The 22,315-nt window shown below is 42.5% G+C and overlaps 1 protein-coding gene across 2 annotated transcripts in view; it reads left to right on the top strand.

The window, feature by feature from the left end:
* The window catches only part of LOC148017183 (histone-lysine N-methyltransferase ATX4-like), a 131,945-nt gene that overhangs the window by 43,491 nt on the left and 66,139 nt on the right, over positions 1-22,315 (top strand). Inside the window, exons 11-16 of one of the 2 annotated variants that reach the window (XM_087663434.1) lie at positions 6,749-6,833; positions 6,916-7,040; positions 7,165-7,310; positions 8,227-8,331; positions 8,505-8,572; positions 8,669-8,870. In XM_087663434.1, coding sequence (XP_087519560.1) covers positions 6,749-6,833; positions 6,916-7,040; positions 7,165-7,310; positions 8,227-8,331; positions 8,505-8,572; positions 8,669-8,870 — 731 coding nt within the window. Of the gene's footprint in view, positions 1-6,733; positions 6,834-6,915; positions 7,041-7,164; positions 7,311-8,226; positions 8,332-8,504; positions 8,573-8,668; positions 8,871-22,315 lie in introns of both variants that reach the window. The other variant, XM_087663433.1, reaches the window with a different exon arrangement.

Below are 22,315 nucleotides of genomic sequence, written 5' to 3'. Positions count from 1 at the left end.
GGCAGGAAGAGTGTCAATGCCTATGTAGTTCGTCGATGAAGAAAGCAAGCAAAGGAGCAAGACTCCCTCTCTATATAAACGTTCGATCAAACGAAAGGCCAGCAAAGGGCAATGGAAATGGAGAGGCCTCAAATGGATCACTCCAGAAAACTCTAGTTTGGGATGGGTGAGCTAAGCCTCTAACCCAACTATGAGACGATAGTGAGGAACTATTGAAGGTGCCATAAGCTTCCATAATAGTCCATACATGCATCTGTTGAAGAAGGCTCGAGCTAAACAATGGCTCCAAAACGAAGGAAGGTTCAAGCGAACGCTAATCTTGCATCAAATGATGGAGCTATGGGTCAAGGAACCGCAACACTTAGTAACCAGGTTACTTGCGTTCACTGAAGCATAAAGAAATGTATCTACATTAATGAATGCTTGAAAGACATACAAGCTCTGATTTGCTTGAGATAATGATGCGGATAATTAGACTATTTAAAATTGTCCAAGTAAGAAGGTGAACTTACTTAGGTTATCCCAAGGATTTCCGATCAATAGGTAAACCTTGAAGCGATATTTATGACCTAACTATCAAGACGATGGAAACATTGTCTAAGGACCAACCCATAAGATCATTGATTTCTCTTCCCACACTCGTTGGCAAGAGCATAATTGCCCACAAACATGCAAATATTCATAGCAATCTAGGGTTTGCTATCGTGGAAAAATAAAAACCCATGATAGTGGTGGTTATCCGAACTACAGAAGAGTTATTCTTATTATACATGAGGTACTTGATAATGATTTTTGCAAGGAAATCAAAGGCGTGAGATAATGAGAATAGGAGGGACCCTAAATAGAGCCTAGAGTGATCTAGGATGACTTAATTCGACATAGGCGAAAACTCTAATCCTAGAGGATTGGATAGGGTTTTGTGGGAATAATAATGGGGATGGTAACACCTACTAAAGGCAACTTGCAATTCCTATTGCAAGGATAATCAAGGGATAAAGCGTAGATTACTCATCCAGGAGTAAAAGGACTTGTACCTAGAATACCTCTGTTACGCAAGAGAGATGGATGATAACATCGAGGATTTGATGCAAATGCATCATGGCTAATCTCACCAAGGTAAGAAAAATCCGAAGGTTGAATGCCAAGCGTTCAAAAAAGGAACTCCACCTTAGCAGGTATTTTGAGCACCCGCTCATATTATTGTTTGTGTTTGTAAATTTTAGGAGCAGTGTCTGTGGAAGGATTGTTAGACCAAAGCTCTCATAAGAATCTTATATAATGAATCAGATTAAATTCCTAGAGGGGTGCGCCAAGCCACCCCTAGTTGGCCGCCAACCCTATCCAAAGGGTTCTAAATAACTGTGATGGAAATGTGGACCGAACCCACTACGAGAGGTCTCTCTATGGATTAGTTTAATCGTAGGAGGATGCTTGGATGCTAAAGGGGGCTCTGACTGTAAATTCCTTGTCTCCGGGTTCTACCCAAACGGTCTACGTGACTCGAGATGGATTCTCGAGGCCCTGTTACTAGTGCAAGGGCGGAAACTTGGAGGATAATAAGACGCACCCTTACGGATTGCAGGAATCATCCTATGGACGGGATTTGTATCTTAGTTGAAATTTTAATATAAAGTTTACTTTTCAAGAAATTTGTCTGAATTGTTTTCGTGTCAGTGCATAAAATTACGTAAAGGAACATGTGTAAGGAAGCTACTTGAATGTGTTACCACTAATGTGTCCTTAGGTAAGTAGAAAACTATAGCTATCAAGGGAAGCGGGTGGACGGAATCCGCGACGGGTTCGTCCTACGGCAAGGTGGTCCCAGAGAATTAGGAGGCTTCTCAACATTTAAACCACGATGACGTATTGACCTTAGTTAATGTAGGATAGAACACTGACTCATATCGTTTTAGGGGATCGGAATGGGACTTTACCCTACGGGTAGAGAGGTCGAGCGATGCATCCCTCTCGTTTCCCATTCTCTTTGAACCAAGTGCGATATGAGTTCGCTTCGGTTCAGATGATCTGCACGAAGGAGATCGTCTAAATACCAACGCTAGAAGGTTGTGGAATAACTTGACCATTGGAAACCCGGTAAGATTTAGGTCGATCCTAACAGGGGGAGTCACTAATTGACAAATCATGTGACATTCCGTGGGAGTGCCGGGCAGCGTCTTTAGATCATGGACTACTAAAACGTGTCAAAATCCAGACACATTACAATTTCCTTAAGCACTTCTCCTTTGGGTGTGAGGTCTTTTCACAATGAAGACACTTGGGATATCCTCTATGCTTCCCCACATAATTTGTATCAGAGTTAGAAGATGACTCCAACTTCTTCCCTTTCTTATGCTTGGTGTGTCCTGTACTTGTAGATAAAGTTACGTAAGCACAACCATGTGCACGGGCTCCCTAAAAAATTTGTCTCATTGTGACGCGCATCTTGCTTAAACACCAATGGAACTAGCTCCTCTCAAGTTAGAGTCTCCGAGCTACAAGAAGTGAGAAGATTGGTATAGAACACATCATATGTTGTCGACAGTAGATGTAACAGAAGTGTCAGTGCTAGGTCCTTTGAAGAAATGTTCATACCAAGGAACGAAAGCTCATCTCGAATCTCCTCCATCCTATGGATGTGATCCCTCATTGTAGAGGAATTTGCGATAGAGAGCTTTCGTAGCTTTAACTCAAGAGATAAGTGATGCCCAAATGTTTGAATCTAGAAGAGATATGCCAATCTCCTCCAAATCTTTGCAGCGGTGTAGAGATGTCTAACATGCATGAGTATAGAATTTTTACAACTCAAAAGCTGATCCCATAAAGCTATGGAATCTATGGTCACACCATCATGAGGATCCAGGATAGGTTGGGGTATAGGGATTGTAACAAAATCCCAAATGTCATTGTCATTGAGGAGGCAATCCATGCAACATGACCATAGAGGCTAGATCATTCTATCCAGCTTGTCGGATGTGGAGAGAGAGGGTAGAACTGGCACTTGCTCAGGAGATGCCATCAATGCTAATTGGGGACTAGAATCCCCGGAAGAATATGAGGGGAAAGAGTAATAAGATGGTGGTCGGTCTAAACGATCCCAAACCACACGATTCCCCATAGCATACATGTTGGCTTTAGATGTCCTTCAATAAAGTGCCTGCAAGAAAACAAAAAATGTTGCTACTAGAATAAAGGCGACCAATAAGAGGTGTCCTTGGGATAATTGAGGTTCGTTGGGCCACGATACAAAAGAAAACTGACCGAGGCAAGGTAGATGGGGAGTATCCGATGCTGAAAGGAACGCAAAATGCCAAGTAGAGAAAGGGAGCAGTAAATGTAGAGGAAAACATGCCTTCAACCTATAAACATAGCCAATATAGGGCTGATCAAGGACCAAGAGTGCTTGGAAAGCGAGTCTCTGTAGTAAATACAAATCTGCCTTGATGTTGGCCTACTATGGAGGCAGCCTAGCATTAAAAAGAAGTCACCTTGGTCAGCAAAGACCACCTAGTAGGAGAATATAGCAAAGAAACAAAATTGTCCACTTGTAAATAGGCCGCCCAGCAGAGAACAATTGTCGCCCAGCCTGCAAATGTGCCACCGAGGAGGACCGATGACCTGCATGCACAACACGCAAAGATATAGGGGATGCCTGCACACAAACGCAGCTAATCCAGGCCTTGTTCTGCAGCACACGTGTCGAGGGCTGCCCATAGAAAACTTAGGTCTATTTTGGTGTCGCCTAGCCAATAGAATGGCTGCCTAGCCTGCTTGACGTTGCCCAGGTGTAGTAATGGTGCAACCCAGCTTGGTAGAGGTCGCTGAGTAGCAAAATACAAATCTGTCCTAGTAAACGTAGCCTAAAAAAGGGCCGCCTGCCTTGTTTGACTACAAGTGCAAGGTTTGCAGCACATGGAGATGACGCTTGGCAAGTTTTGTCATAGATAGCATGCTCCTCTTCAAGATTTGTGGTTCCCACGTGTGCTTTGATACCATGCAAGAGTGCACAATGGAAGGAGGAAAGTGAACATGGAGAGAAGGAGACAAAAAGAACGCAGGAGAGAGAAGGAATGATGTGATTGCAATGGTTGAAGGTACAAGGCTGCAACAGTCAGCCCCAACACACAACTATATGTGTTAGTATGGGTGCAAGATGGTAGCAGGGGTATGAGAGAATGAGGAGGGTTGGCTGATCACGAAGGATAAGGATGGGTAATGGAAAATAAAAATGGGAGGGTAGGCTGCTTATGTATAGGTGAAAAAGAGGGAAAACCCTAAATGTGGTCAAACCCCTAAAAAATAGCCAAAAGTTCACAAAAAGAAATGCACTAATGTGCCCTCCATCTATAGTGTCTAAAACAAATAGAATGATAGACAAATACAATGTCAGAGCTCCTGATGCCCTCATTTGACTTAGACTGAGGTTCATAGGTAGGAGATGGCACACAAGACACACATGATTGCTAACAAAGATGTGCGCAAACTTTGGAACCATCTGGGTGACATTAGGGGGTTGGTATGCTTGGGTATGTAGCCCTCACGAATGGATCCCCAAAGATGCGTGGGTTGGGAGGATATACTCGCACCACAAATGCACCTCCTTGGCTATGGATTAGCATAAGATCCTAAGGGATATGTGTCTAAGGAATGTGTTCCCCCTGCTGTAGTGAAGTGTGTCAAAGCCTCTCACAGGTGGATGCATAGATAAATGTGCATTGGAATGAGTGTATAAAGTGGGTTGGATGGGTGGGAATGGAATGTACTATGATGCACCAAAACTTCTGAGCCATCTCTATTAACATTCACATATTGGTACAGTTCAAGGTTATCATGAATACTTATGTCCGTAGCCTGCACATCAGCTGAAGTAAATAAAAGACTAAATGAAAATATGACTTGTTTATCTTTCACCGACTTTGATGGATATGGATGAGCTGAATATGGTACATATCCCATCTCAATGTGTCCTCCTTGGGCTAGGAGTTCTGGATCCTTGTTAGCATCATACTTTGGTTGTGCACCTTCCTTGTGGTAGTAAATGGGATCTTGAGGATGGTATAGTGATGGGAAACAAGTAGTCCTAGATGAGCTCTGATGTATGCCCAATTCTTGATGACGTCTCTCTTGTATCTTCTTTAAGACTTCAATATATTCATCAATGGTAAGTGAATACAGTTTCTTCAATGGAATACCTGGATTACATCACTTGAGTTATATACCTAGGTCTGATACCATGTAAAGAAATGCTTGATGAGAGATGGAGAACTTAGAGTGTACAACAAACACAGTGAACAGTAGAACTCAGGACGAAGATAGATGGGAGCCAAAGCTTGGTGCCTCAGGGACCAGAGATGAGGTAAGTTGGAAGAGGAGTTGGAAACACCCATTACAGCTTCTAGAATGTGTCATACTTTGAATGGATCTTGAAACACAGCAGCAGTCTCTGATGATGTCCTCTGAGTGAAGGTGGTAGCAATGTATGCACTGCTGAAAATGTAGATCTGGCTGAGTAAATTATGATGTCAGCTGATTGGTACAGCAATGGAGACAGGATGGCAGCAGGGCAGCCTGCCTGGCAGCAAAACACAGGGTGCAGCAGGTGTAAATGACCTCCGGGAGCAAAATGTAAGAGTTGGAACAATAGATGATTCTGGGAGCAAATGTAAGAGTTGGAACGATAGATGATTGCGGTAGCAGTGTCAACAGGTGCTGGGCGGCCTTGAATGGCAGCAAACATAAGGTATCTGGTGTAGACAGGCTGCTGGATGATCCCAAACAGCTGGCAGCAACTCTGATGTAGAAAATGCAGTTGTTGGGTGATCACAAACAGGTCACCTGGCTGAGGAAGCAGCAAATGCACCTGGGTGAGGTGATAAGGATGATGTTGATGTTGAGAAGACTCGTTGAATCAGGTTGCCTGGCTGGTAGATTGTGTGGACAGCTGAGGCAACACTCCAGGAAGTACCATGAACTGAGGTATCCACTCAGAAGGGGTGTAGAGAGCAATGGGAGTGAAGAGGGCTGCTTATGATCTGGCTGGTATTGAATGGAATGGTTTTCAGGAATGCACTCACATAGGTTTCCATTTATAGAGGATTTGGGGTGCACTAGACCTATTGCCAAAAACAAGTCATTTAATAATAACGAAATAACATTAATGTGCTTTTGGGGCTGGTTTAAGGAGACTTAATGATGGGTTAATGAAAACCCTAGAATTAGTGGCTTAATAGTGAGACCTGGTGCTGTTTGGACTTCCAAACTAGGACAATTTTAGGCTTACATTACTTTTTGGGCATCCCATTTAGGGTTTCCTTCAGAGTAATTTAAAGCATTACAAAATGTGTTTGTGTGTGTTCTTTATGTTGTAACCATGGCACTTTATCAAAGCAGGGTTTGATAGGGGTTTATGGATGGCGCGGAACCCGCCGCCCCCCCCCCCCCCCCCCCCCCCCCCCTTCCCCGGTGCCCCTCTTGGGGATTCCCGCACAGTAACAAAACATGTTACAAAAAGGTGTCTTTGTATGTTGTTGTTTTGTTTTGTTTTTCTTTGAAAGGGGTGGAGCTGTTTTGCATACGTGTCCTCTTACAAAAAGGTGTGTTTGTATGTTGTTGTTTTGTTTTGTTTTTCTTTGAAAGGGGTGGACCTATTTTGCATATGTGTCCTCTTTCTGAAACTTGATCGTCCTTTCTTCTTTTAGTGGCTTATATAGGCAGTTTAACTGAATGTTTGTTGTAGGAGCTTATGAACCAGTGATAGTAAACTGGACGTCAGAAAGATGTGCAGTTTGTCGTTGGGTAGAGGATTATGATTACAACAAAATTCTCATCTGCAACAGGTATTGGTTTCTCTCTCCAAGTTGTGTGAGGTCTGTTTCCTAATCCTATTTCTTTATTCAACACCATGGCAAAATCTTACAGATGCCAAATAGCCGTTCATGAAGATTGCTATGGGGTGAGAGCTTCTGAAGCAAGCACAGGCTTTGTGTGCCAAGCTTGTGAAAATCCAGAGATTGACCGTGAATGCTGTCTGTGTCCTGTTAGAGGTGAAACACTTTCTGCAAATTGATTTTGTAAATGCTCTTAGCTTGTTTTATCAAGCTACTTTAGAGCTTTAAGTTTTTGGTTCATGCTCTGATTTTATCTGGTGCAACGACCTGTTTGCTCCAGGTGGTGCATTAAAGCCCTCAACTGTAGAGGGTCTTTGGGTTCATGTTTATTGTGCCTGGTTTATCCCAGAAATTTCATTTCAGAGTATCTCAAAAATGGAGCCTGCAGATGGCTTGACCAGAATCGATTTGGGCCGATTTCGGCAGGTTGGATTATAGCTTACCTTTTTTGTTGTTTTTAAAGTGCACATGAGCTGTGGTATGAGTGTGTCATTGATCTTATATGTAACAAGTGAATGCAGTGGGACAGTCATCTTGCCTCCACTCTTTTTTAGCAACCGCTCACAAACTTAGGGTTAAGCAAGCAGGCTGGGTCTAAGCTGACTATTGGCTGATTTTAAAAGAAAATCTTGAATTGCTAATTGGAAAGAAGATCCACACAGTCTAAAGTAGAAAATTCATCATCATTGAGGGAGCTTGACTGTGGGACTGAACTGACTCTTCAATCAGGGATGGAGGCATATATTTGAATGAGGTTGATTTGGAGAGTCAATACGAGGTCAGTCTGGATACATTCAAAGGGATGCAGCTTATGCTGGGATATAAGAAATGGTCTAAGGCACCATAATGCTATAAGTAAAGCTTAGGCTGCACGTGAAGTAGTAGGGTCACAAAAACTAGAGTAGTCTGCTTTTATGTAGGCAGAAATGAAGTCACACCAGTAATTGGTTCCGGTTGTTCAAATTGCCTGCTTGAACATATATGTTCCTTATATTTCAATGCCCTCTTTTTTACTTTCATGCATGGTTTGGACTTGTGGGTACCTCCATACTGGTTCCTTCTTGTGTGGACTCCACTCATGTCAGTTCTCTTTGAAGTGCTTCATATCATTGATGGAAAAGTAAGGCAAATGTTGCAAATATGCTGTATACAGTACATGAGCTGCATGTTCATAAGCCTGATGACCTACTGAGATATGATCAAGGTGTAAAATTTATCTTAGATAATTGTGATCTGTGAATTTATGCTTGCCTATGTGTCAAGAAGACTGGTACAGTTGTACTTGTCCAACATGTATTTAAATGCTTATCATCTTTTTCCTGTCAATCTTTTGCTTTTGTAGGCATGTGCAGTTTGCAAGCAGACACATGGAGCTTGCATTAAGTGTGAGAAATGCTGTACAAGCTATCATGTTACATGTGCAGCCAGAGCAGGTTATCACATGGAGGTATCCAAAAGCTTTTAAATTACATCTGGGTAAATATAACATAAAGTAGGTCAACATTTCTGTAGGAATTATTTAGTAAGGGGTATGGAAGTGAGAGAAGGTTTGGGTATCTTGAAGTGCATGGTACATGAAACATCCCATGGAACTGACAGACTGACTTTGAAATGAAACAGTTGCAAACATTGAAGCAAAAGAGTGGGATGCAGAGAATAAAGAAGATTTCATATTGTGCAGCACACAGGTCAGGGGCTTTTAATACTTGCTATAGTAAGGATTTTGTCACTTTAGAGCCACTTAGAATCTTTTTTTTTTACTGGTGCTGGTTCATTACCATTAGGGATCCGAATCCAGATTCGAGACTAGCTCTCACTTCTCCAGATGGAGATCTGAAAGGAGAGGAGGAAAAAGAACCTGACAGTGTGGTTGATTTGCTTGAAGCTAGCACAGTGACTGGGATTGAAAACTCGTACTCGTACAGCTTGGCATCATCAGCTTCCAGATGTTTAGAATATAATCCAACGTATAAAATATTTGGGCCAGTAAGTACTCTCAACTACTGTTGAATGCGGCTGTCCTAAAGGTGATATTCTGACATTCACGTAGTTTGTGCCATTGTTTATTTTGTGGCTGCTGTACTGGTTTCCTGTGCTAGCATTTTGAGCTAAAGGGAGGGAGGTAGGAGCAGGGATCTGTTGTTAGCAAGTTGCTTCCACCTCCGTCTTTTTATGTGAAGTCTGCAGCTCCATGTCATGCCATAAAATCCTGCATGGGAAGCCCTATTCTGCTGTCCAGTCTGGGAAAAGCATGGCCAATGCAATCTGTTGGACCATCTTTTGGAAGAGTGTGTTTTTTCTAAAACAAGAACACCTTCCTTTCTGACAAGATATTCACACGTGTGCTATGTGATATGAGCATGCCAGTGCCTGCTTACTTGGATGTTGTTCTCTTCCCCTGTAGCATCGAAGTCTTTTACTTGTTTTCCCAATGCTTGTTATTGTTGCAAGCAAACTTGCATTATGCTCAAGAGTGTGCTTTTGTACCAAAGGGCACCTAATGGAAGACAAAAGGAGCAGGTGGATGATATGCCTGCTGGTCTCATACTGCAAAAGCAGCTATATCAGTCCAACAGTAAGATGAGGCTCCAACTATTTCTGATGATCCAGTTGGTTGAGATGCTCATGACATTTGTCTCCAATCTTTTTGCAGCGTTGGCTGCCCTGATGGCCACCACAATTGCGATGCTAGAAGAATGTTAGTTTTTGGGAAGGGTCAAACACTTGAGGAGAGTGAAGCTCAAACAGAGGAGCTCAAGAGAGTATTTCTTCAAAATAAACAAAAGAGTGGCAGTACAAGGCACAAGGCCTTGTTTATATAAGCCAAGTTGCAATGCACAAGGTCTTGTATATAGAGGCTAGATGTAATGACAGTAAGGTGCAAGACCCTGTTTATGTAGTACAAGGTAGAATATCTGTTACATATACAAATTTATTTACAGCCATGGGAGAAAGTCAAGCCTTTTAAGATTCAATCTCTTTTGTAGATACATACTACCATATGCAGCCGTACAAAAATAGCAAGTTGCCTTTCTCCCCAGGAAAGTAGATATGTTAAAGTTCAATTCAAAGATGTGCTTCATGGTTATGGATGTTTGCATCAACACTTCTCTAACCTCATGTGAACCACATGTATCTTGGTGCAAAGTAGATCCATCCTTCTAGTGAAGTTAAGTTTAGGATTTATATCCAAAATAGTGGCATACAAAGTTCTTTAATATACTCACACCATTGGACATGCAAATATTGCGGTAAGCCACAAGTGGTACAACTTAGCTTCTTCAACACCTTTAAAATATAGGAGGCCATCTTGGAGGTATGCATACTAGATAATAGTTAAGCCATCTTGGAGGTATGCATACTAGATAATAGATAAGCCATCTTGGAGGTATGCATTGTCATTTGTTACTTAAGCTTTAATATTCATGTACTCAAATTCCAATATTTTGCATCAAGCTTTTACACACACACTCTCTCCTTAGCACCAAGATTCAAGAAGCTCTCTCACACACATACACACACGTGTGCACACACTCTTTTTTCAAGATAGGTAATTGTACTAATCACGAAAAGGCACAAGGTTACAAGATTGCAAGATGCAGGATGGCTGTAGGCCATTGTGTCAAAATAGTGTGATGGAATGAAACCGGCCTTCTTCTCGGATAGGGTGGTAATACTTGATTAAGCACTTAATTACAACAATCAATAAATGAGCATAAATTGAAATGCATACTTTACCTTAGTAATCTTGGATAGTAGACACCCTGTTGGCTGCAAAGCTAGTGCCCTTTTCGGTATTTCTTTAACTTTAATTGCTAATGGGTTGAGTATAAGTTGAGATTTCGCAATCTCCTTGGCTGATCCAAAAGCCCCTTGCTGTACAAACAATAGCAAACAGTTTGGGCCAATTGCCCTTGATTTTCACCCTGGACTTGTTCTAATGGAACCCCAATTGGCCAAATGTTGCCCCAAATTCACAATGGATGAGCCAACATCTGAAATACTTGACAATTCCTTGAATTTCGGGTGCTGATTTCAGTGTGTACGATGCCTTTGACTAATGGCATGGGTCCTAAGGTGGCTGGTAAACCCTAAATTCTTGTTTACAACAGAATTTTCCCTGCTGTCAACCAAATTTTGGCTAAAATCTATTGAGAATGGGTGAGAAATGCTGAGATTTTCTGAGAGAAAGTGAAAGAATGTTGGAGAGAGAGAATTCCTTGATTTTCCACATGGGAGAACCCAAAACTGGTTGCTGTCTGCCTAGAACAGCCGTAGATAATGCTGCCTACTGCTAGGGAGGGCATTAGATGTTTTTGCCAGCCCTTGGCTATTGTTGCTTGCACCTAGGAGGGCGAGAACTGTTGTCGCATGCTTCTGAATGGTCTTCTCCTGCTGTTGGTTGCAAGGTCCTCCAATGGCTGCAAATTAGACCAATAGTTGCACCTTCCTCTCACTCATAGGCTGGATGAATTGAAACAACCTTCACCAGCCCTAGCAATGTTTTTCTAAGTTGTATGGGTATTTGTGCCAAGTGGAAGCCTTGTAATCCCATTTTTTAGCAATTTCTAGTCAATTAATTAATTTTTAGAATTAATTAGTTCTTAAAATTAATTTCAGCCCTTTTGACCTTGCCCAAAATTAAATGTGCCCATCCATTAATAAATTGGCTAGGCCATTTTCAACTTGGAGTGGTCCCCAACCTGTGTTGACTCTTAGACCAACATTAATTAATTAATTAATGATAGTTTCTATTGTCACCACTGACACTTAATGGTCAAATAACTGTCCTAGGGTCACAATTGACACCAACCAACAACCAAAGCCTAGTTGGTATAACTTGTCACAACTTTTGTCTTTGACATCCAGTGACTTCTCAGGATTCTTGCACATCAAGCATGAAATAATTGCCATGTGCATCACATGTGCTTTATAACCTTGTACATTTGATTACAAACTTAATTAAATGTTACTAGCAAGATTAAAGCATCTAAAAAATTTCACATCCCTGTGATAGAACAACATGGAATCATACCATATCAGAGAGACAATAGGGTTTGTGGGAAAAAACATAGAGTGTACGGCATAAACTGAGAGAAGAAGAAACTTAGAGAAAACATAGAAGAAAAAGATGATGAATGATGAATCACTAGTAAGTGAATCAAGGTGATATAGCAGAGCCAAAGCTCCAAAGATGACTGCAGTGCCCTGTGTAATGAGGTGGTAGCACGTGAAGGGAATCTGCACTGTAGAGGGAGCAAAACGCAGTCCTCTAGGCAGTAGGGTATTGAAGTAATGTTGAATGGTGCAGGAAAGGACAACCAATTATAAAGGGAATGAAACACAGTCCTAAAGAGTTGTCAAAGATGAAGAATATGCTGAAGTCTCTCCAAGATGATGGCTGCTATCAAGGCGATTGCTGGGCAGCCAACTAGAGAAGAAAACGGAAGAATATCTGATGAAGATCTCTCTATGTGAGTGGCTGCAGATAGGCAACTGCTAGGTAGCCCTTCAAGAGTAAAGAAAACACAAAAATGCAAGTATTTGATGTAGGGCTGATAAAGAGGATGTAGCCTATTGTAGAGAGCTTGAAACTTCTGCGAACACAAGATTGATGATGACATTAGGTGAGTGGGCTAATGCCAGATGAGAATATCGTCAAAGGAGTGCCCAAAATGGAGACCAATGTCAAAGGAGAATATCGTCAAAGGAGAATATCGTCAAAGGAGTACACATGACCAATGTCTGGAATTTTTACTTGAATGATGCCGATTGTTGTATGCCTTGATGAATTTAGCCTCAATGTTGATGAAGAATCCCAAATTCTTGAAAAGGCCCAAAATTTTTGGTGAAATTTCGGCAAAATTTGATCAAATTTATGAAAAGACTCAAATTTGATGAAGAGCATGCCTCAATTTCCTCAATTCATCAATGAATTTGGAGTAAAAAATGAAAAGCCCCAAGACTTTGGAGCCCTAAGAGGAACACCAAGGAAAAGGAAATTCTCTTGCAAGAAAATCTATCTTGTAACATCAACAAGCTTTTTTATTAAGTTTTATATGATCACAATGAAGAAAAGAACACCAGGCACAACAAATCTTCATGCAGCATCATGTAGATCTCCCACGGATTTGATAGAATCAACCATATTTTTCAACATCTTCACAAAATCCATCAATAGAACAAAGAAAGCAAAGGAATACACCATCTTGGAATGGAAATACATCACATATTATTCATCTTCAATGTCTTCATAGTTCTCTCTCTCAATCTCTCATATATAATTATACTGTTTTGATAGAATTGACTATCTGTGACTCTCTCTCTCTCCCTCTATCAATAGTACATCATCTCCTCACTACAATCACTCAAAAATAACCCTCAATAATCTTTCTTAGGTCGTGGATGCACCTCCCAAGAGGTATGTCTGATATGAAGAGTCACCAAAGCCACTATAGTATCTTTTCATAGCTCACCATTGTCACTTCACTCCAGTCTTTACTTGAGTCTTCAACAGCTACTTCTTTGACTTCTTTTAGCTCTTTTTCACTTGTATTCACCTCTTTCCAAGGCTAGAAAACTTTCCCAAGCTACACTCTCATCCAACAGAACACATACAGAAGCATATAGAAGGTCTACAGAAGCTCAATAGAGAGTTACAGAAGGTCAACAGAAAGCATCAGAACCACATAACTCATACCAAAACCATTCCAAACCATCAAAAATCACTCAATCAGACATTGCTTCAGAGTGTTGAAGGCTTTGTCACATTCTTCCGTCCAAATAAACTCTGCATCTTTCCTCAGAAGCTTGTGCAAGGAGGTTGCCTTTGTTGCAAAATGAGCTATGAATCTTTTGTAGTAACCCACATGGCCTAGGAATCCCCTCAACTGTTTGAGGTTGGTGGGTGTTGTCAAAGCTGCAATCTTTTCGATCTTTGCAGGGTCTGTTGATATCCCTTGTGCAGAGACAATGTGGCTCAACAGAACTCCAGAAGAGACCCCAAAGATGCATTTGTCGGGGTTGAGGGAAATCCCATACTCCCGGCATTGGTCAAAGCATTGTTCCAAATGTCCCTAGTGTTCATAGATCAAACTATAGGCACAGAAGTCATCCAAAGATATCTCAATAAAGTCGTGCAGATGATTTTGGAATGCGGCCATCATGACTCGCTGGAAGGTAGCAGGGGCATTGCAGAGTCCAAACGGCATCACTCGGTAAGCGTAGGTCCCCCATTTTGTGGTGAAGGTTGTTTTGGATTGGTCTTCTTCTGCTATCTGCACTTGGTTGTATCCACTGAATCCATCCAGAAGGGAATAAAGCTCATGTCCTGCCACTGTGTCCAACAGTTGGTCTATGGAAGGGATAGGGAAGTGATCCTTCTTTGTCTTGGAATTCAACTTGCGAAAATCCACACATATACGAAGCTTGCTATTCTTCTTGGGTACAACCACGATGGGTGAGACCCATTCACTATTTGCAACTGGATAGATGAACTTGGCTTCTAGAAGCTTCAGCAGCTCTGCTTTCACCAAGGTCGAATAATTCGGGTTTATTCGCTTCTGTCGTTGTCGTATAGGTTTGGCATCAGGCTCCAAGTCAATATGATGTTGACATATTGTGGGATCAATCCCCTTTAGGTCTTTGTAGGACCACGCAAACACGTCCAAATTCTCTTTCAACAAGTTGTACAAGGTTGACAACTCCTCTTCTGGTAGGCTGCTACCCACCTTCAAATGGCGTTCAGTGCCTTCTGCATCCACAAATGTTAATTGCCTTTCACCCGTTTCGGGTTTGGTTTCAAGATTACTTATCTCTTGGCTTGAAGACTCATCTTCTGATGACGCATCCAAGAATGTCACATAACAGGGACCCTCTGATACCTGTTGGAATTGTGAGACTGGTGTTTGTTAGCATGGTGCATTATCATCATCTTTTCTTGGCAATGGTGGGTGAGGACGGCATGAGCCACTGCTGAAAGACGGCTTGATCTTCTTTAACCATCTCTTATAAAGATTTTGCATATGAGAAAATCCATTTACCAGACCAAATGGTACCATCGCCATTCTGTCCCACAGCATGAGCTCGTCTGCTTCTGATGCTTCTGGAACTTCTTCTTCATATGTATCCTCTTCAGGTGGGATAGATCCTTCCATCTCGCTTTTATAACCTTCTTCTTCAATATCATCCCCATCCTCTTCGGTCTCTGTCTCTGTCTCTGTAGAAGCTCTGTAAGAGAAGAACAGATTCTTTGTTTCATCTTCTGCCTCTCTCTCTGGCTCTGCTATGGCCATGTAACAGGGAGAGCAGTACATCCATGCTTCTATCTCACTGTCAGAAGTGATTTTGGAAATCGTTCCTGGTTTAGGCAGGAAGTATTCACCCATTGATAATGGCTTTGCATCTTTTGGGAGTTGGCTTACAGTATTCACTGTTAAGGAACGTGCCACTGTTTTCTTGGGAAGGATCTATTTGACAGCATCTTCGTCTGCTGATGTTCCATTTGTAGCCTCATTAGGGGAGTCAGAAGATAATTCCAAGGAGGTGGATCCATGTCCTTTTTGAGCACCATATAGCTTCAGCACCACTTTAATGGGTCCTCTACCTAAGGTCAAGGTTCCTTTGAACCAATCCGTCCTTGCTTTGGCTTCAAAAAGCCATGGTCTACCCAGTAATAGGGGTTAGGATGTACCATAAGAGTTTGGCTTCACCACCAGATAGGTTAGCCAATAATCTTTTCCAGCCACTGTAGTCTTCACATATGGGAGAATGCTCAAAGGTTTGATTCTGCTCTGATCCGCTAGTCTGATGAGCCATTGGGTTGGTTGCACACCTTGTAGGTCTAGATCCTTCATTGTCACATCCGTCATAATGTTCACTGATGAACCACCATCAATCAGTGCATTTGCAATAAAGTAGCCTTCTATCCACACGCCAGTCTCTGGGGTACCTAGATCTAGGAAGGCGTTAGCCACGTCCACTTCTTTTACAGGCTCTGGAGCTTTGTTGGACTTTGTTGTTGTTGAGGGAGCAATCCTTAAGCCACGTCTTCTTGTCAGTATACTTTTGAACCTTTTTCGACAACTGGGAGACAACACCAACAATTGTCGGAATGTGAGGTTTGGTTTAAAGGTATCTAGATCTCTAACCAGATCGTATTCCTTAATAGGATCCACTGACTTCTCTAACCGGTTAGGGAATGGGGCAACACCCATTTTCATTTTCCTTTTTTCTTCCAACAGGGGCATCATGGGGACTTCTTCTGCCACTTGTGGCACTTCCTCCTCTTCTATCTCCTGGACCTCTGGTCCTGTCTCTGGAACTGTCTCTGTGACTTTCTGTGGCACTGTGGTGCTCTGTACGACACTGTCAGGCTCTGTTCTGTTCTGTTGTTCTAGTGGAAGATTAAACTTCACTGTTCTGGGAGGAGGATTATTTTCTTTTTGGATAGGTGGTTCCTTCTTCTTTGCACGCGTGATGGCAGCAACTTCCAATTCCACTAAATTGGAGGTAGGCTCTTGGGCCTTGGCCGGATTATCAGTAGCATTGTTTTTCACTGGGGCTGGACTTGGACAGTCTTTTGCAGTGTGGCCTTCTCCTTTGCATGGATTGCATAAGGGCTTGTAATCCACTGACCTTCTGGGATTTGGATAATTTGGTGAAATGTGTCCCTTTTCTCCGCATCTGTAACACTCCATTCTGATCTCTGACCACCGCCAGACTGTCTTCCTCTATAACTTTGAGAGGGAAACCTCCTTGGACCGAAATTAGGACCAAACTCTCTAGGCTTGGGTCCAATATCCTGTGTTGTCATTTTGGATTCCAGCAAGTTGAATCTTGCATCTTCTTCCTTCCTTCTCGTATTATGCATCTCCTTCAGAGAGCAAATATCCTCTGTATGGTTCTTCCGCAAACAGTAGGAACAGAAGGCTCCAGGAATGGTTGGTTTTTGTGTACATTCAGTGGCTAAATGGCCTGCTTGATGACACTTACCACACTAAGTATTTGACCGCATCATATCTCTTCCTGCTCCTGCAATGTTGGATATGCTAGCGGTATTCACTTTCAGTGTTTGTAGCTGCTCTGTAATCACATCCATAAACTCCTTTTTGATATTTGCAACTGAGTTGGATAAATAATCATTCAAGCTTTCTCCTCCTGAGGTACTGGCAGTAGGGTTTTGAGGAGTCTCTGTAATCACTGCATAAACAGGTTGGGATGGTGCAGAGGGGTCTCTGTTCTGATTCTGATTTAGAGCTCCTGTTTGAACGGTTGTGACTGTTGGCTCCAGTTGGTAGGGTTTCACTGTTGCTGCTGATTTGGCATTGGGGAAATTGGTTGGGACCATTGTTGTTGTGGTTGAACCATCATTTGAGGCATTGATTGTGGCCACTGTGGATTTGGTGCACTGTACTGTGATACTGAGGGCATTTGTTGGTAGGGGTAGGGGACTGTCCCTGGGACTGCATTTGGTGGGTACATCATTCCTGGCATCAGAGGAGGTAGGACTCCTCTTCCTGGATTCATCGCCAATCTAGCTTTCACCTCATCGTACAGTCTTGCACCTTCTGTTGCAGCTTGCAGTGTGGCTGGTCTTTGCAGCTCCACAAACTTACGGACTTCAGGTTGTAATCCCCTGAGAAATACCCCCTTCTGAATGCCATCATCTAGATTATGGTTAGTCCATCTCTTCAGGATGGATTCCATTGGTGAGACATAAGCTTCTACTCTTTCTCCAGAGGACTGACTTAAATTCATAAATTCCTATCGCATCCTCTCTTCAAAACCTTCATGCCTGAATTTAGTGAGGAAGGCTAACTTCAGGTCGTCCCATGTGCCAAAAGTTCCTGTTGCTTGTCTCTCATACCATTGAAACGCCGTGCCCTTGAAAGTGGCGGGGAGTATTGCCAACCAATGCTCAGGGGTTGTGGCATTGTTAGCCACACATGCTACGATAAACTCTGCTACATGAAGATCGGGGTCTTCATTGTACTCTGCCTTAAAAACTGGCAATGGAATTACATTCGCTGGCCCGTCATCAATATTTCCAAGACGGATTTGGCTTGGTAGTGGACCTCCAGCAGGAGGAGGAAGGGCTTGATGTGCCATTGGGACTTCTGTAAAGAGTTCCGCAAGGGCGTCAAAGTCGGCTTCTGTTGCGAGCTCGTTCTCAGCTTTGATTTTTGCTCTCTCTCTTCTCACGTACCTTTGGACTCGTTCTAACGCTTGCCTCTTTATTGCGTCATTCATCAGGGGGTTGGCTCCACTATGTTGTTAGTGCTCCACAGAGAGATAACAGAAGGCTTCAGTCTTTGGAAGACTCTCTTGCCAACATTTGTTCTACTTCTTCCTTTTCAACGTCTCTGAATTCTGCTTTCATGCCACTGTACAGAGGAAGGTATTCGGTTCTGAAGGTGTCAAAATGCATACGTCTAAGCATTGTGGTGGTGCCATTATCATAGTAATGCCAGCTTCTGATGGTTTCAACAGTGTATGTTGTGAAAAACACTCTGTCTAGTAACTTCCAATGGGTTGCCAATTGAACAAATAGAAGATTATCAGTGCACCAAGCATCCCGTGTATCTTTCTGTTGAGTATCCACAAACAAATTCCAACTCTTTTGCTTCTTATTTTTGTGAATCTCCACAGACTAAGAGTCCTGAAGCTTCTTCACAATCTCCCATTTGATGATGTTTGGAAACTTCTCAATGAATGCCAAATCTTCCATGGATGGTCATTCTCTCTGTTTCTGCTCTTTAGTTTGTTCCCAAACAGTTTGCCACCAAGATGCAAGTTTCTGCTGCTTCAACAGGAAGAAGAAACTGTCCACCACATAGAGCATGCATCATGATGGTGATGTGTTTCCGCCATTGTGGGATGAACTTCTTGTGGAAAGTGGCTTTGATTATGAGAAATTCCAACTCTTCAGTGGAAGAAGGAACTTTACAAACATCCATTGAATTCTCCTCTTCTTGGCAATGCCATTTCCTTCATTTTCAGCCTTTTCTGGTGCTTGTTGATGGCAAGATTTCCCCGGCTGCGCACCAAAATGACAGCAACCCTCCCACGGTAGGAAATGAACATGAAACCAAGGTAGAAGCATGCAAAATCTATGCACATGGCTGAGCCATTAATCTCAAAACTGAAAAGAAACTATAAATCTTTCACTTAATAATGAACTGATTCGTTATCTTCATTATCTTCATCCATAGCTTCAACCATTATGCAAGAACAAAAGGGAAAAGAAGAATTTCTGCACAAAAGACAGAAGAGAGAGGAGAGAGAACAACTTTTTGCACTACCAGAAAGGAGAATATGCGATTGGACAAGAGAGGGAAGGGAAAGAGACACATAACCACTCGTGCACTCCACCCCACCTCTTCCCCAAAAAGCACACCCCTTCGTATTTTTTTATTTCTTTGAAACTTTGATACATTTGATATTATAAGGCCTTTGGCCCTTAATTTTGAGTATTCCTACCCTTCACCAATGCATGCACGTAACACTTTTGTGTATAACATTGATTTATGATGGTGTATGTGGATGTGCCCCCTCATATAGGTGTGTATTTTAGTGATTTTGTAACAATGTACTTGTTATCTTTTTTACAAAAGATAAAATTGTTATATGTGCATGGACATTTTCGTGCCTTGTTTTTATGCTTCTTTGAGTGTCATCATATTCCTTCCACACTGAAATGTGAAGCGTCCTCGCGAACCTTGCCAAAGAAAAACCACTGTCTATCACAAAACAACTTCCAAAATTGTTAGTAAAACAACTTCGATCATAAGGATGAGGCCTAGCCATGGTAGGGTATGGGACTCCAAATCCATGACCACCAGAGTAAGGGAACTCCTGCCTCAAATACTCCCACACTGAAAATATTTACTAGTCTTCAAAGGATAGGGTTTTGTCTTCAACAAGGAATTACAAGCATAACTTTTCCATCCCAATAGAGGAAATAAGGATGACTCCCTTCATCATGTAGCTCTAGAGGGCACTTGAGAAAATAGGGTTTAATTGTATATGTAGCTTCATGTATCTTTTGATGTGGGAGTTCATCTTTATGTATCTTCTCACGGAGTATTCAATAGTGTTGTCATCCATGAATGTAAAGTGAAAACTCTTGAAAGCACAAAGCTTAGCTTTGAGACAGTATTTTGCTTTGGTAAAGAGTTTTCACTTTTGAATGTTGACAATGGATTAGGAGGGTCAGTAAGCTTTGATCCTTTTAGATTCTTAAAAACTTTCCCTTTTAGTTTATCTAATCATTTTTCTTGATGGTTGTTGCTTGGGGGAAAAAGGAAAAGAAGAAGGAAGATGTAAGGGATGGCAACAATGTATGGTAGGATGAGAGGCTGATGGTGATCATGGGTGGAGGAAAGAACCACATGTAGAAAAGTAGGGTGGTAATATTGAGGTACTATAAATAAGGTAAAAGGGCAAAGGGGTGGAAAAAAGTGCCACAATTGAAGGGGCAAATGATGAAGGGGGTAAGATCAAACAAAAGAACAATGGTGTTTAATATTCATATTAATATTTTATTGAAATTTTTAGGTTAAGGATTGGGGAGATATGACGGGATAAGGGAAGAAAGCAAACATGGCTACCATGTGGAGGATGAGGGAGAGAGGGACACATAGATGAAGAAGTAGGGTGGAAGTTGTTTTATGGCTGGCATTAGATCTATGGAGCTCATGAAACCAACAAGTCCTTCTCTTCCTTCTTAGCTACATCGCAACTTGAAGACCTCAAATACCATGCACTCCATCTTCTTCTTATTTCCCTCCTCCTCCAATCCCTTCTTCCTTCTTTCTTCATGCTTCTCGTTTCTTCTTCTTTGGTTATTGGTTGGGAACCAGTCAAATAGTGCTATAGAGGGAAGGGTATTCTTTTGAAGAAGAAAAGATTCTTTGGGATGATGAGAAAGAGGAGGCTGTGTTGGTATGCAGATCGTGTGGCAAGTGGACAATCATGGTGGAAGAGGGAGAGGTCAAGCGGAGAAGAGAAGGGGAAAGAGGGGGCGGGAGTTGTGGGCGACTCATAAAGAAGGTTGCCAACAATGAATTTGAATAGGGAGGGTGTGATGGAAGGGTTGTGGTGAAGGGAAATAGTAAGGGAGAGGGTAGGAAAGGTAAGGGAAAAGAAATGCCTTGCTGCACTGCACACTAATCCTATGAAAGGGGTGACTTGGCTTCATCTTCTCATATTGTGTGTCTATCTTCACCTACTCGGTTTCTCTTCTTGCTTGTTGTTTTCAGCATCCTGTTGACCCTGGCTCCCTCTATCTTGCCTGGATCCATCTATCTTATGCCCTCTTGTGCTTCAACTCTTCTTTCAATTTTGCGCATTGTGTTGCACTTGTTGATGTTAAGTTCCTTTTGAACAATCTCCCCTTTGCAATCTCTTGAAAACTCTCTTCTTCTTTCTCTGCCATCGCAGTTGCTCAGGAGAGGGCACCAGGAAATTTGAGAATCACAAAAAGATCAAGATTCCTTGAGTAGGTGTAGACTCCTTGTCATTGAGTGCCAAAGCCTAATGAACCTGCACAGACCAGAACCTGCGATGCATGGTAGGTTTGACCGCATCCACTATCAAGAGGGCATCTAAACCATCTGCCTTCATGAGCCGCTCCATTGGGCCGGTTGTTGGAATCCATGGCCGCCAGTGCTGTGGCAAATGCAATTGCAAGCTTGGGTGCCTCCATCGCTGCACATATCGTTTTCTTCTAGTGCTCTGTGGTGGGCATCCTACCGCCTCTCTCTGTCTCTCTCTCTCTGTGCATGCTTCGCTACTAGTCGAGGACCATGAGGGCGACTTTACACCGAAGGGGTAGGGTCTTGATGTGGCAGGTGGCATGGCGGAAGAAGGTAGGGCAGGTAAGGAATGGACGGCCGCGTGTCCTTCGTTGTTGGCAGGTCTCCCGACAGCATGTGGATGTTGTTCTCCCTGTCCTTATCTCTCCTCATGTACACATCATCCCCCCTCTCTCTCTCACTCCAGTCCTTCGAATCACATCCCATCTAACAGCCCATCTTCCAGAACGTGACTTGCCTGATGATCTGAGGCATCTGTGCTGCCTGTAACAAGGCTTTCTGCTTCCGGCACATCGCACCACAAATTCACTTGCTGGTGATCAATCCAGGAAGGGTAGCATGATACCTCAATCCAGAGTATGGAGGACCCATCTCCATCCATCCCTCTCTCTGTCTCTGTCTCTCGCGCAATGTGGTAATGGCCGCCTTCTCATCCCTCTCCGTCTCTTATGTTCCTTTTCTTCTTCTTCTCATTCCTCTAGGAGACATGGAGACCTCTTGGAGACATGGAGACACTGCGCTACTATTTCTGCTACACGTCTCCTTCACCTTTGCATCCTTCTCAAGTAGCAGAAATGTAGTGGGATCCATGTCCCACAGGGTACCTGTTCCTAC

The sequence above is a fragment of the Lygodium microphyllum genome, chromosome 22 (assembly GCF_053477565.2).
Source record: "Lygodium microphyllum isolate KBCC chromosome 22, Lygodium_microphyllum_v1.1.10, whole genome shotgun sequence".
NCBI classification, from domain to species: Eukaryota; Viridiplantae; Streptophyta; class Polypodiopsida; order Schizaeales; family Lygodiaceae; genus Lygodium; species Lygodium microphyllum.
This window is presented reverse-complemented; position numbering and strand designations above follow the sequence as displayed.